General features: G+C 35.6%; 2 protein-coding genes across 2 annotated transcripts in view; both read left to right on the top strand.

Annotated features, from left to right (window-relative positions):
- Nucleotides 1-2,696, top strand: part of LOC147864353 (BEACH domain-containing protein C2-like) — a 29,200-nt gene extending 26,504 nt beyond the window's left edge. Inside the window, exons 33-34 of the mRNA XM_087320114.1 lie at nucleotides 2,065-2,187; nucleotides 2,294-2,696. Of these exons, the coding sequence (XP_087176240.1) occupies nucleotides 2,065-2,187; nucleotides 2,294-2,365 (195 nt within the window). The 3' untranslated portion in view covers nucleotides 2,366-2,696. The remainder of the gene's footprint in view (nucleotides 1-2,064; nucleotides 2,188-2,293) is intronic.
- Nucleotides 2,697-5,388: 2,692 nt separating this feature from the next.
- On the top strand, nucleotides 5,389-14,519 carry LOC147864352 (uncharacterized). The gene is made up of 17 exons (XM_087319823.1): nucleotides 5,389-5,530; nucleotides 6,128-6,219; nucleotides 6,299-6,404; nucleotides 7,067-7,195; nucleotides 7,284-7,375; nucleotides 7,458-7,511; nucleotides 7,582-7,653; nucleotides 7,818-7,892; nucleotides 7,990-8,082; nucleotides 8,525-8,674; nucleotides 9,473-9,571; nucleotides 10,157-10,261; nucleotides 12,975-13,070; nucleotides 13,194-13,273; nucleotides 13,923-14,010; nucleotides 14,083-14,398; nucleotides 14,461-14,519. The coding sequence occupies exons 1-16, from the start codon at nucleotides 5,407-5,409 to the stop codon at nucleotides 14,164-14,166; spliced, it is 1,539 nt and encodes a 512-aa protein (XP_087175949.1). The 5' UTR covers nucleotides 5,389-5,406; the 3' UTR covers nucleotides 14,167-14,398; nucleotides 14,461-14,519.
- The last annotated feature ends 1,583 nt before the right edge of the window (nucleotides 14,520-16,102 follow it).

The raw sequence follows: 16,102 nt of genomic DNA, 5'->3' as shown, positions 1-16,102 counted from the left end.
CCATAATCTTCATGCAAGTAGAAATAAATTTGTAATTTATACAGTTGTGGAGATTAAATACCTTTATATTGCTGTGTCTCTTGTCTATTTTATATCCATATATATAGATCAAAAGAAATGTGGTGAACACTTTTCCCATTCGTTTGATAATCGTAAGATGAAAGCCAATAAGAATTTATCCTGTGCAGCCAACCTTTTTATTTTGTTTTGTTTTCATTTGTGTATGCTGTTGCATTATATTATGTACAATATAAAGCAGCCAATGTCTGCCCCCTTCCCTTCCCTTGCAAGAAAGCAATCTCGAAAACAAAATATCAAGAAATCGAGTTGACCCAATCATGGAATAGAGTACTTCCCATTCAAGCGGGTGGTGGTTCTTGTTATTCCATAGAAGCTATTGCAAGTGAGATTAAATAAATGTTTCCCTTGCAAGTAGAAAATATTAAGAATTTGAGTTGACCCAAGTGTGGAATAGAGTGCTGCTGTTGCAAGTGGGTGGTCATTCCTGTTTTTTCGTAGAAGCTATTGTATCATATTATGTACTGTATTAAGATTATAAAGATGTAATCACAAGTCTGATGACCATTCCAGAACAGAAAAGAACGAAACCTTACAACATTGAGAATACACACTCATGGTCCCATAAAAATATTAAAGAAACTCGACTAGGAAGCATTGTTAAACTGGAAGGTATGATGCTAAATGTATGTCAGTATTTTTTTTGCTGCCTCTGGCCGTGAGTTTGGCTATGTATGTCAGACTGTCATACCTAGGAAACTCTAATCTCCGACTTCTGGACAAAACAATGACTACTATAAACTATGCCAGACTGTCATATCTAGGAAACTCTAATCTCCGACTTCTGCATAAAACAATCACTAGTAGATACCAACTGTGAATATGCCTTAATATCAGTAAAATATTGTCTAGCCAAAGGTTTTCCTACTTCGCCCACTATCCTGGATGAGGGTCAGGATCCTTGAGCAACATCCTATTGTGAATGTCCTTTCCTCGTCCTTTCAGCTGATACCTCCCTATGCCTGTCTCACACTCAACCGGAACCTGAGAGTTAAGGTGGAAGCCTACCAGTAGCTTACTGTTACTTACACCAGTTAGACCATTTACACCAAATCAATCAGAATGCTTATACACTGATATACGACAGGGACAATGGCAGATATATTACACAGCATACACGATGAAGATGATAACTTTCTATTATCAAACTCTGTTATTGTTTTTTTACACATGTTGTTACAGTTTGGATGGCAGTTACAGTAGTTTTGAAGGGCCATTCATTGGTTGTCTGAGCGAAGGTCACTATCATTCTAAAGTAGTCCTATGGCTTTTTAAAATGTACCATTTCACACCCTCTGAATTGCCAACTCTAAATGAATTTCGCAGTCGCATGTAACTTTGTTTCAGTCTTATACCCTTCTCTGATGTTTAGGTTTCTTGTATCCCCATCATTTTCAGTCTGTTCTTTTATTCTTGTTCAATTGTTAAATCTCATTGTTCCTGTCTGTTTTTTAAGTAATAGCTTCTGTAAAGCAACTATCTTCTTTTGTGCATACGTGATGGTCGTGGCAGTGTAGATGAAGTTTTATTTATTTGTGTAACTTATTTTTCCTTTTCCTACGGTAGTCCTGTTTTCACTGGTATTCTCTGATGGATTGATCTGATGTGGTTTTATCTCCTAGTTGGATTGTCTGTTTGTTATTATCCTGTATGGATGGACATGCATCTTTAGTGTATTGCCTGTTCTGCATATTTTATGTGTTGCCTGTTCTCTTACATTTCGTCAAGGCCGCAAATCCTTGTTTCGGAAATTTAGCAGCATTATTTTGAGTGCATGTGTGTGGAATAAAATATTTGTTTGTCTAATCTTATGCTAATTTTGGTTAACGATGAATCAGGTCATGCATAAGATCAAGTTACAGCCAGGGCAAGATGTAACTACACTTGCACTGAAAAGTGATTCACCTAGCTTATTTAAGTGCATGTGTGTGGAATAAAATATTTGTTTGTCTAATGTTATGTTAATTTTGATTAACAATGAATCAGGTCATGCATAAGATCAAGTTACAGCCAGGTCAAGATGTAACTACACTTGCACTGAATAGCGATTCAACTAGCTTGGTAGTCTCAACAGTTGATGGGCAGCTTTTTGTTTACACAGATCCAACTGTAAGTTGCTAGGTTATCAATGAAGATGTCTGACTAGGATGTATCTCGATCTCCAGACTCCACAGAATATAATCTGGAATTTTTGTTTTCTTGTGCTGCAATGTAGTTGAGCATCAAGGTGGTAGACAAAATGCTGCGTCTTGGATGGCAAGGAGCGGGTCTCTCAGTTCATCATTGATGACTCTTGTAGAATAGAATCAACAATCTCGATATTTGTTTGTATCTATTGGTTCACTATATTTCCCCAAATGCAATCATCAGTACATACCCAAATTGTTGGTCCAAAGATGGAGGTTCCTTGTATAGCCCTTCTCGATCCATGGGTGCAAATATATTTGTTTTTTATTAATAAATTGCGGCAGTTACATTAGTGATCATTTTCGAGCACAAGAAAGAAATTCAGGGGACCATTTTTGAGGCCATGGGGGACACATCTTCAAAGTTTCTGCATCTCATGCGATGAAAGAGAAAGTAGTACATCATTCTTTAATACCGACTGTTTTAATGTTCTGGGAGGTGATTATTTTGTATATTATATATCGAAAGATGCAGGGCCTGTGTCTGGAGGTTTGCCTCAAAGAGACTGGGGTCTCTTACACACTGATATTTTGACTTCAGCAAATGAGGGATAATATTATGAGCATTGTAGACATGCAGTGGAAAATTATTTGATTTTTTTTCATTAAATGTCCCAATGAGTTTGATGTGTTTGAGCATGAATCATGTGTAATTATGTGAATTTTGTTATATGCACCGAAGATCAGGTACTGCAAATTTTCCATAAAACATACCATATGAGTACCTCATGAGGTTTCCATCTTTTTTTTAAAATTAAAAGTCATCATTTCCTTACCTAGTAAAGGTGGTGTATCAATTAGAAAAGTGGAGGATAAAAAAATAAATTGTCTTTGCCCAAACAATTATTTTTACTGGGATAATACCCTAAGTAATGGTTTTTGTGTCACCTGATGAAGTAATTAGTTGACATTCATTGGAAAGTCATCATTGAACCTGCACCAGGGCTTATGTTTAGGACTGATCTGAGCTGCTCGACTTGCCAGTCCAACTATGAGAGTGGCCAACTTACGGCCACTATATCTATTTAATCACAGGAGTTGGCTGTTTGGCAAGTTCCAGAACATATATTATCTATTAATCACAGGAGTGGGTATCTCCATTTTGTGCATTCCATTTTCTAAGGTTCCATTGCCCACCGGTTCCTTGACATTAGAAGTAGGCAGCCTCAAAAAGAATTGAATCATTTGAACCTGCATTTGTTTGATTAGTTAGAAGGTTCATTGGAATGACAAATTAATATGCCTAATAATAGTAAATATTTGATGCTTCAGTGAATTGTTCATCTGCCTTGAAAAAAAAGATGATAACAATCTTCCACATAACTAACAACTAACTAATTTGCAACAACTTTGGCATATATTAATTATATTACATAGTGCTCTTGATTCTTACATATTTCCAAACTGGTATTGATCATATAATATATTAGGAAGTAGTAGCTTATTTTGGGGAGCTTGTCTTTCAAAATGTAGATGCATCTAATGTCATGTGATCACTTTTACCTAACACCATCTCAAGCTCTCAATCCACCTAATGCTCTTCGTTTTGCCTAGATTTATTCAAATGATGCAACAAACATTAATATACTAGTCATGTGGTTCACAACAAACCTTTTGTGAGGAACCATGTGGTTCGTGCAAGCAATAAGTTAGGATGGAATTATTCGATTTATGGAACCATGTGACCTTTCAAGCATCTAAAGGACCAATAGCTCATTAAACAACTCGTTTGGGATTGACTAAGAAATATTTTTTATGCTTACATCACATGGCTATCCTTCCAATTATGGCTCTATCCATATGTTGCATTCAATTTGTGCCACTTGCATCTTGATCCCAAATGAATATGATAAAGAGCGTACCAAGAGTTATCCATATTCATAGCAATTATCCTTGGATCTAAATGTCCATACTATATTATCTTCAATTTGGATGTCTATTGATGGAATTTCACAAATTATGGACCATCATTTTTCTTGATATCTCAAACAACGTCATAGGCTATAGCTTCGTATGCCTTTTACTAATGAAATGTGGGTTGAAAACAATGAGTTGATTCAGAATTCATAAGTGCTCCTTGCTAGATATGTGTGGAACAAAAGATCAAATAATATGTGATTTTTCTTAGAAGAGGATTCAACACGATCAAAGATCACGTCCAAGTTTTTATTATTATCTAGAATCTCATTCACTGGGAAAGTTTTTCACACCTTCCATTCATATTAGAATTTGGTCCGAAAAGCAAAGCGGTGACATAAGTTTTGTATGTACATGGAACAATAGACATGCAATGCAAACACTCACGCACACACATGGGGCAAATTACAAAGTTGTAAATAGGTTTCATAAAATAGGAGGGGCTCCGAAGGGACAAGAGCCCTATACTCGGGAATGCTACAAACGTCTAGTTGCAGTGCGCCCACGAGAACCCTATACTTGGGAACGCTACAAATGTCTAGTTGTAGTGCGCCCATTTTCTCTAATCTGTCCGAAGGAAGCCCCCAGGTAAGTACCTACAAATGTCTGGTTGCAGTATGCCTTGCATAGCCATCATGCACAAGCAAGACCGGGGGTGGACACAGGCACAGACACAAAGAAGACACACACACACACACACACATCTACATATACATATACATATACATATACATATACATATACCTAAACATATACCTAAACATATACATATAAATATACATATAAATATACATATACACACACATATATGTATGTATATACACTGTATACACACATATCACACATATAGAGAAAGAGAGACAGTGTGTGTGGGTGGGTGGGACAATGTGAGGGACAGGTGTGAAACCAGCAACCAAATTTGGGGGGGGGGGGAGGGGGGCTACTTTCGTAATTTCTTAGAACTATTCTGTTTCTGTTTCTGTTTCTGGTTCTGATTTTCTCTGTGTATTTCTTGGGGGTTAGGGTTGGGCCATGGCCATGGCTATGGCGACTGCCCCCCCCTTCCCCTTCCCCTTCCCCTTCCCCCCCTCCTGCCTCACACCAAATATCTAACACATTCCCTCCCCTTCGAACATTTTGATCCGCTCTCCCCAATCGAAGGAGAAAGAACAGAAGTTACCAGAAATCGTGTTTTTCTTTATCCTCCTCCTCCGAGGTAACTGAAATGTGGAAGCCCTGGCCAAGGTATGTTTCTCTTCGTACCATTCCTTTGTGGAAGCAGAATGCGGCCTTCAAAACGGCGAAGCGTTTCATTCCTCAGAAAGCTCTCTTGCATGGATGTCCTGAAGGTATGCGTATGCTTCCTTATTTAGCTGAAAGAGGTTTTTAACATCTGATTTCTTATTTAGCTGAAAGAGGAAGAACGGGTTTTTAGCATCTGATTTTTTATTTCGGCACTGATGTGTATACTCTATCAACTTTGAATGTTAAAATTAGACAACATTATCATCTCCCCACTCATCTCATTGGGCAAAATGGTGAACAGAGTATTTATATGCATAAATAATTCGACACACATGGCACAGATACATGGCTACATGCGTTTGTCTGCATACTTACTATGCATCGGTCTGTGTGTGTTTATGATTAGAAAACAGCAGCATGACATTATTATTTATTCCTTTTGCCACTTTTCTCAACTCGATGCATAAGTGATGAGTAGATACTCTTCATGAATTTTTTAGGCATTTCAGAAGCATTGATTAATACACTTCAAGTAAATGCAAACTATAAGTAATGCATTGATGCGTAAGAATGAAGACATGAGAAGGCACCTAATAACGCTAATCTTCATTACTTTTTTAGGCTTCTCAGAAGCATTGGTTAATATAATAATATAAATGAAAACTATGATGGGACTCATCATTCACACCTTATTTCTCTAGGAGAACCGTCTTTCCTTGAAGCGGTTGATATTTACTATGATAGAGCAGCTAAATTAACATCAACTACACCAGATATCCTTGCTCAAATCAAGGTATATTCGTCTGGTTTTATACACTGTCAATTGGTTAAGTGAATGTGAATACCTATGTAAGATATGTTTTCTTGTGTAGGCTTGTAATAATATTCTCCAGCTTCATTTCCCACTCAAGCGCTCTGATGGGACAGTTCAACTTATCGAAGCCTACAGAGCTCAACATTCTCATCATCGTCTTCCAGGTTTTTTTCGAAATCCTAAAACCATATATTTCCATTTCCAAATGTACAGAATGTATGTCTGGGTAAATCAGTTTTATATTCGTTCAATACTCTTGATTGATGTGTATTTAGAAGTCCAACACTCATCTCTTCTCTTGAGCATGTGAATAGGGATGTCATAGTGTACATCTATAACATACATCTTCTAATGGATGTCTATTCGTTTTTTTTCAAAATGATATTTTTTATGTTTAACTACCTTAGTTATTGCTTCATCAAAGAGTTATTTCTGTCAGTTTGAAGTCTTTTCTTGTTGTGAATAGTTGGATACAAACGTCAATTGACATGGTTTAAATGTTATCGTTATTAATTTGGTTTATGCATTGGTAGGGGGTTTATTTATTACATTTTACTATTAAAAAATAGTTCAAATGTGCATATATTTAAAGGAAATTTATTGTGTTTTCCATATTTCTTTTATTCACCTATTTACGGATCAATGCTAGAAATTTATCTTTGTCAGTATATCACCTGGAATCTACTTTAATCACTTGTCAATTGATGAAGCCATGATTCCTCTAGTTAATTTCACCTGGTAGCTTAAGATACCAGAACGTATATTTTTTAAAATGGCATGTGATATATGTAGATCTAACTCAAATTTCTTCTCATTTTGATATCAGTGAAAGGTGGAATTCGTATGGCTCCTAATGTGGAAGCCAATGAGACCATGGCTCTTGCAGCATTAATGACTTTCAAGTGTGCTCTTGTTGATGTTCCGTTTGGTGGTGCAAAGGGTGGCATTCGAGTTGGTATGCTTATGTCTGGAAAAAAAATTCAATGAACTCTCTACGATAATGTGTATCTCCATTGATATGAGTAGAATGTTGATATTATCAGATCCTACCAAGTATTCTATAAGCGAGAAAGAATCACTGATAAGGAGATACACAAGTGAACTGGTGAAGAAGAACTTTATTGGTCCAGCAATTGTGAGTGTGTGATTGATCATCCTGAGTATCCTGTTTACACTTTTGGTATTCAGGTGTCTCATTATTTGAGCATATAGTGCAGGATGTTCCAGCTCCTGACTATGGAACAGGATCTCAAGAAATGGCTTGGATTAAAGTAAGATAATCCTTGCACACATGGTTTGTCTGCACTGCATTTTATCTATAACATTTCTTTTCCCTTTCAGGACACATATGAGCAACTGTGCAGTGATGATATCAATAGCTCAGCCTGTGTAACTGGAAAGCCCCTTGAAGAGGTCTATTTGACAACCAACAGCTTGTTCTTACATTATTAACATGTGATGATAATGAAGAAATAATATAGTGCCAACACCTGATGGATAAGCTTGTATCTCGTTGAAAAATCTACCATTGGGTAATGATGAATGAGTACTGAAACTGTTTAATCAATACAATTTAGGGTGGAATCCATGGTAGGCAAGAGGCTACAGGACTCGGAGTGTATTTTTGCTTGAGGGAGTTTCTGAACCATCAGGTCCAGAAATTCTGAGTCTTTTCATTGTGTATTGTTAAGATTATCAACATGAAGAGGAAGGATCACCAGAATTTAGCTAACATATTATCTTTTTCAGGAAAGCATGAAAGAACTGGGTTTCAATTTGGGTGTTACAGGAAAGTCTTTTGTAGTACAAGGATTTGGCAATGTTGGTCAACATACCAGTACTGTGAGTTAATATTGAGGTGGTTTTATTGTTGATGGATGTGTTGTATTTTTCGATGGTCTGACGTGATGATTTGTTACATGTATTTCTTGTCAATTAGGCTGTTAGAAAATAGCCATTACCATACCTCTAAATTAGATACAACCTTAAGATTGATGATATTGAACATGCTGAGATTGTTATCCAAATGAATGTCATGTAGGGTATTCATTATTAACATTTCAGTAGTCATGCATTAATGGTTTCATTGAGGCCATAGACAGGTCCACAAAACTGTGGCTATCCATCTAGCCACATACAAGTTAATGAGGCTATGATTACTAGCCTAATTATCCCATTAATGCATTATGTCTTTAGGTTTTGGCTTCTCTCTATTAATTTGGTTTAATCTTTCAAATTACATTATAACATTATCTCATCTGTAGAGGTATGGTACATTGTTCAGTTTGTGCAGGCAGCAGGCGGACGTGTAATTGCTATAGCTGAGCTTGATGGAGGTATAATTGATGAGACAGGAAAGGGGCTAGATGTTGCAAAACTTAAAAAATATCGCAAGGAAAATGGCACAATCATCGGATTTCCAGGAGGCCAAACGGTATTGCATCTTATATAGTTGCTTTGGAAGGCAGGTTAAATTTTTTTAACTAGGAAGGTTTCCACATGGCAAACAAGTTACTCTTTTCTCATAAAAATTATTGGACACTGAAAGATTTTAGAAAATATTGAAATCCGGGACAAGTTTTAGCGTAATGGCATACTTTCCACAGCCAGGATGGTTGTGGAATGGTCACATCCAGTATTCAGAGTTTGACTTGATTTGATACCACTCTCACAGCATGCATCAGAACAGCGATTTACTGGTTCCAATCCACGACATGAAGTTTTTTAGACATGTATTATGTTGTTGAGAAAACAAGTGGATTCCAATACAGATACAGGGATTTGTACATATCTGATCTTTTCTGTCTTAGTATATGGATGTTTCTTTCTCGTTCATGCAGAGTGCAAACTTGATCAATCATGGTATGCAAATATTATACAGGAGTTTCTCGGTGAAAACTTGTATATTAAGATCTGAACCAAAAAGCTCTCTCTTTCCATCATGTAGCCCTTTCTCTTGTCATTATCAGATTTCTGGCATCCAACCATCAAGCTCAGCTGGCAGCAGTTGAAACGTTTTTGTAAATTACTTTCATTTAAGTACGTGCGGAATAGGATATGGAAAACAATTCAAAGTGTTTGGAGGATACTTTCATATTCTCATGTTTCTCTTAACAGAATGTACCATAAATGTCTCTCCTAGACATACAACAGAGATTCTTTTCTGTGATTGGGTGTATTTAGTCATGTCTAATTATGTCTCCATCAGATTAAATGCGTTCTTGGATTTCAGGTTTTTGATACTTCAATGATTTTGGAGCTTCCTTGTGATATACTGATCCCAGCTGCTTTAGAATCTCAAATACATAAAGGGAATGCTACTAAAATTAAGGTAACCCAATATGGGATGTCAAATGCATAAAGGGAATGCTGCTAAAATCAGATTGATAAGGACTTTCTTAATCTGTTAATATTTTCTTTTAATTGCCACTCTAGAGTGAATGCTATATAAGGACAAATATGCTCTCAGACATGACCATTGTCTTCCATACTATAAGGAAACTAGCAGTGTATTTACATAACGGTTGGCAGTTCATATCTTGAAACCTATGGATTATTTAATGCACTATATCATGGAATCATACGAAAGTTGTTTCATAGTGCTGAATTATGTGTTGCAAGCTTCTTCCATTAAAAGATTATGGTTCAATATTGAGACTTATGTGAAGTCTCTCAATAGCAGTGACCTTTGCATGATCCATCCACCAATAACTGATAGGTGTAATAGGTATGACTTATGCATTCACATTTTAGAGATTTTAAGTAGATTTGTAGCTTTTAGAATTAATGTTGTTTTGTATGACCAATGGATGTATATTTATTAAGATGTCTTTATTTGTTCGGAGTTCATGATTCTCGAAATATCATATGAATACTTTTTTTTTTTATAAATCACCCAGCTAGTTGACTGTGACAGGCAAAGATTATAGCTGAGGCTGCCAATGGACCAGTCACTCCCCCTGCAGAAAAGATTCTTGAAGATAAAGGCATCATCATACTACCTGATTTGCTACTCAATGCAGTAAGCTTATGAAGAATCATGTATATTATGTAATCATATGAATTTATTGGCATCAACACAGTCTAGGTCCCTACAGAACATTTCTCACTAATACCCATGCAAATTGATAATGTTATAGTGCTATTATGGGAGCCTGCTAGCCTCATTCCAATTCCAGGCAACACGGGTTGCCTCGGCAAGATGGAATTCCTTATCGTCATCCCATATATATCTCATGTGAGCCTTCTTATGGTGGTTGTAATGTCTTCATAATCATGTGATTGTCCTATCAGCATTTCCCTGCCATTTCATTATTGGCATTCAGTATATTAATGCGCCATTGGAAAGTTTTCATGTCCTGTGAAACCCCATGATTATCTACTAACAATTCCCATCCTAGCTACTAACGTAGTTGTAGACAGAGCCTAGGTTGGTCCGTTCTATGGTGCACAGTGCATATACCAGAGCTTGCTCATTGACATCATGTAAATACATTACCATTATGTCAGGGGTGACACCAGTTGAACCAACTGTAATATATATAAACTTTTCAAAACAGAGTTGATGTTCATTTTTTCCATCTGATATCACTCCCATTAATGAAAAAAAATGGCCACAATGGTTGCTAGGCCTCATCTCAACTTGAGCCTATTTTAGTTCTGAAGGTCAAGATCATATTTGAGTGCTTCATTCTAAACGGCCGATTGTTTGTTATGCTTCATCTCAAATTGGGCATATTTTAGTTTTGAAGGTCAGTCATATTTGCGTGCTTGGTTCTAGACGGCCATTGTTTGTTTTCCTCTTCACAGTACATGTGGTCTGTTTTACTTAGTGACATGTTTTCCCAGGTGGGAATGAAGGGGATTTCTTGGTCATCTGGAGATAGATAGAGAGATTTTCTTATTATCATCAGAGGTCAAATATGACCTATGAAACCAAATTATAACATTTTCACATAATACATGTGAAACTGAGTAACAGCCCTCAATGGTCAAGAGCTTTACTAATGAATATTGTAATTGAGATTGCACATTGTGACATTGAGAGAAATTCATGCAAGGATTGGGTTTAGTCAAAGATGTGTGGACAGCATTCTTGAATGTGATGAAAGGCAGAGCTTGTATCAAAGTGTGATACTCAAATTCCCAAACTGGTTTACGGCAAAGTGTGCATATTCAACTAGTCTCATCACTTGTGCTACAATTCCCCATCTCACATCCTAGTGAGTGTGAGATAAGTGATATGGAAGCAATGGTTTGGATGCACAATAATGGGATGTACTATAACATGTATTGACGTGTGCAGTTTTCCTGTTTAATGATGAAGAATATGGTTTTGTAGTTAGGTGCAACGTTTGTAGTCTGATGTGTGACGCATGAGCCTCCACAATTTTCCCATGTCATGATACATAGGCATTACAAAAAGGCTTCATTCACAAAGGAATCTATTGATGCATGATGAAGAAGTTCGTTGTATCCCATCTTTCAAACCATTTTTCCATATCTTGCATCTAAATGGTACACAAGTTTTTGCTTTTGGATCTTTTTCGTTGATTCCCATTGGATTCCATGTCTATTGGGGAGAGCTAGAGATTTCTGAATCCCCCACATTTTGAACTTCATCCAACTTCAAAGTTGGATATTTAGGGAGGATCACATCCACAAGGTTTCCTTTTTGTTGCATTGCATTACTTAGGTTGAGAACAGAATCTCCTTTTTTCCAACACTCTGTAAATGGATTCAGCTCAGTGCATATATGTGTTATATGCAATCCATATTTCTCAAAGTCATCACCATGACCAAAGCTAATTATAATGTCCACCATTCCATTCAATCATCTACTTGGTCTCCTATGGTCCATATAGGACTCAAACCTCTATCCTCCCAATTTAGAGAGAGAGAGAGAGATAAAGAGAGATCAACATCTTTTAAGAAGCCAAAATGGTGTATAAGAACAAACAAGGATTACATCTTAAATTGTTGTCTCATCTTTGAGAACAACAAACCAAAATTAATGTAACTAAATAAAATAAGTAAATAAATAGAGAATAAGACATGACTAAAGAATCTTGTCATCTATACACATAAGATTCTCAAGTGAGATAAAGTGTAATTTTTATCTTCAAAAGATCTTGTGGGTTGAATCCAACCAGTATGGAGAGGTCTCCAAAATGAGGGAAACACCTGAAATGGCAGGAATAATGGCCTTTATCTATCGAATGACAAGGGTGGTGAGATTGTGGTCCACCAGATGAGGGCCTACTACGTACATGACAAATTACTGAGAGAGGCCAAATGGCCAATGAAACCGAACAACAGATTGCATCTTAAAATGTTGTCTTGTCTTTGAGAACAGCAAGCCGAAATAATTATAATTGAATTATTATAAATCCCGAGGGTTCCAAAGGATCTCATTAGCCAAACACTTAAGATTCTGAATGTAGACGAAGTGAAACTTAACATTCTAACATGGGTCAATCCAAGATGAAGAGTTTTCCAAAGTGAGGGAGGCACCTTTCGGGTTGGATTATGCCAGCATTTATTTGTCCATGATTAGCATTACTGGAGTGGTCGTGTAGATGGGCATGACCTGCATGCATTGAAGAGAGACACACTCTTGCATCACTTTGATTTCATTGGATGACATCTACACACCCATATAGACTAAAGTATACCTAAGAAGAATTTTAGAGACAGGAAAAAAATATTTTCTTTTCTGTATTTTCTTTTGGAAGGGCGGTGTGATTGCATCGTATTTTGAGTGGTTGAAGAATCTCAATCATATGCCCTTTGGTCGGATGAGCCGAAGAATGGAGGAACGTGACAAACAGGTGATATTTTTTTCGATACACAAGTTGAGCATACATAAAAAATTCAATTTGCTGATTGAATGCTGTGGATTTTTGAACTAGTTTGTATTATTATTATTACGACTATTATTACTACTATACTAGGTATTTCTGGATGCAATGGAACTTGAATTTGGAAAGGGGCATAGGCTTTCGGAAGACCTTCGCCGACAGCTTGTGAAAGGGTAAAACACAAATTAAAGTAACATGAAAAAAATAATCATGTGAAAGGGTAAAAACAATATTGGTGAGATTGGAAATTAAAAAAACTTGTAGAAGAGGTCCTTGGCAAAAATGGAAATTTAAGAATAGCATCATGTCAAAGAAAAAAAATACTTAGTGACAACCTGGAATTTTTTGATGAATTGGAAAACCTAGAAGTTTTTTTAAGTTGTCTAACAAGGGTTTTATTAATTTGGTTGATCTCTCATTGAATCTCTTATTTATGTTTTGAGATTAAATTGGATAAAAGGTTTCTATTTACTTATTGAATGAGAGTCAAATGATACAAGTGAAAACATTATATTAGTGGGTCTCGTGTATTGTTGTTATTGTTGTGGAGCCACAAATTTTTGTATATTTTATTAATGTATTGTATTGTGATTGTTGGTTGCAAATTTGATATACTCTATTTAGCTGGTCAGTATCCAATGTTTTTTGAGAATGTTGATAAGAACTTCATTTTTTGTTTTTGCGATTGTTGGCCACAAATTGTGTATGTTCTATTAACTGGGTCTCTAAATTGTTGAGTTTGTTGACAATAGTAATAATAATAATAGTAACAGTGAACTTCATTATCTGATTTATAAATATGATTATTGTTATGATGTGTAGTAATACAGAAGCAGATTTTGTGTCCTCTGGTTTGGAGGAGACTATGCTTGTAAGCTGGGAAAACGTAAGGTGTACAGCAACACAAATGGTAAAAGATTGTGTTATGAAGCATTTATTTTAGAGAAAAATAATATGATGTGAGAATAAATTCTTTTTGTAGGGTTGCAACTTTCGGACAGCTGCATATCTCATTGCAATCGACAGGATTGCGACATGTTACAAAGTTAGTGGCATCTTTCCATAGCAGGAATAACCGAAGATAACCTTTGCCATTTGTTCCTGGACCTTCAATGGATAATATCTAGGACCATCCAAATAACTAGCCTAAAACCATACCATCATTGTTTTAAGTGTATTATATGCATGTCTCATGACTCTTTGAAATGCCCCAACATCAAATCCCTATTACATATTGACCACCCGACTAAATAAGGTGCATTAATGTCAAGATAGACATCTTGGTCAGATAAGCTGTCGTCCAGTGCAACTTGCATTAGTTGAAAAAAAATTCCTCACTACATTCGAAGGAAGATGACAGTTATTTGACAGATGTATTTGTATTCCTCAATTTCAATGATTCATCATAAAGCTTCTTTCTGTGAATGTTTTGCAAAGTAATATAATGTATTACTAAAAGTATGTGTGATAAGATGTATACATACAAAAGCCTAAAAACAGAAGCTTTGGAAGAGGCCATTGCTCATTGATGAAATGTCTGGAACTGACCTTAATTATCGAAACCAACAAGCTAAATATGTCAAGTATTTATGGTAGAAAAATCAATATACATACAAAAGTCATGTTTATCCAACCTATTTTCTTGACTTCTTTATGAAAAGTATTGGAAATTGTCTATATGCATGGTAATGGTGAATATTTATTGAAATAACTTGAGTACATAAGATCCAATCAATTAATGACAAAATTTATGAATCTTGAACAATCTATCAACATGCAATTTGTAAGATATTTTAATATGGCTGTTGTGATTTCTACCTATTCCATCCAACTCTTTGACCTTTCAATTACCATCCTCTATGCTCACTATCATTTCATGCCTTCTCTTCTCCAACTTGGTGATCTATCTCACTAACTTTGAATATTCAACTTCTAGTACGATGTGCCTCCTACGTATAAACAATTAAAGGGGAATCTCTTGCTTAAATTGTTTGCATGTAAGAAATTTTAGAATAACTTATTCCAAAATTGGCGACACACCTTAGATGTAATTTCCATTGGTCATTCTAAAATTCAAGGACTTATTGTATGAGGACAATGATAGTCCCTATATGATAATCATACACAATACACATATGTTTAGGGGTCAATCAAGAATTGCACATATGATAATCAAGAATGGTTTATTAGTTCCAAAATAATTAAACGGTTTGGTTTGGTTTGAATTATTAATAAATGGTTCCATTTTAGTTTGGTGTGGTCTAAAACCTGGGTTTTATCGGTTTATAGGTTTAAGTGGTTTGGTTTGAAGGTTTATTGGTTTTTGGGATAAAATTTTATTCCCTTAAATGTTTATGTAATTTAATGATTTAATTAATGCTATTTATTTATTTAAACTTAAATATGATTTAATTTACTATATTTTTGTTTATTTACATTTTTAAATTAGTTTGTTTTAAATGTGGTTAACTTTAAACTTTTTATTACACATGGTTCAATTTGGTTTCAACTTTTCCCTAAACAGTTTTGGTTTAAATGATTTGGTTTACCTTTTCTTAAATGGTTTGGTTTGGTTTTTGTTTTATATAAATGTTTTGATTTAGTTCGGTTCAGTTTCAAGGCAAAGAAATTGAAACCGAATTGGGCCCATTGCTACTATTGTGTAGAGACATTGAAATTTTCAAAAGTGGAAGAGAATGATTGTGATATTCCCACCTTGTATGTGGCGAACTTCTTTTGAACCTCATGGCTTTGTTTCCTATGCATAACACTACTAATGGTGACAATATAAATATTTCAACACATGACAAGTGAAGTTAATTTCCTCAATTACATGTTGGCCAATAACTTGTATATTAGGGAAAAAGAAAAAGAGAGTCATTGTGAATAGATGCATTTTTGTAATGTTGCCACCTTGCATGTGGCAACCTTTGTTTGAGCCCAACTAAAGTGAAATATAACTACTGATGTAGCGTTAATGCATCCAAAACAAGCCTAAACCA

The sequence above is a fragment of the Azolla caroliniana genome, unplaced genomic scaffold (genome assembly GCF_043228905.1).
Source record: "Azolla caroliniana isolate FFs.n. ecotype wild unplaced genomic scaffold, voAzoCaro1.0.p SCAF_5, whole genome shotgun sequence".
NCBI lineage: Eukaryota > Viridiplantae > Streptophyta > Polypodiopsida > Salviniales > Salviniaceae > Azolla > Azolla caroliniana.
The sequence above is the reverse complement of the archived record's forward strand: the minus strand, read 5'-3'. Positions and strand labels throughout refer to the sequence as shown.

Coding starts and splice junctions, on each gene's coding strand:
- LOC147864352 (XM_087319823.1), top strand. CDS start 5,407: ATGTGGAAGCCCTGGCCAAGGTATGTTTCTCTTCGTACCATTCCTTTG. Junction 7,654..7,817: donor CTGGAAAGCCCCTTGAAGAG/GTCTATTTGACA, acceptor AATACAATTTAG/GGTGGAATCCATGGTAGGCA. Junction 8,675..9,472: donor GATTTCCAGGAGGCCAAACG/GTATTGCATCTT, acceptor CTTGGATTTCAG/GTTTTTGATACTTCAATGAT.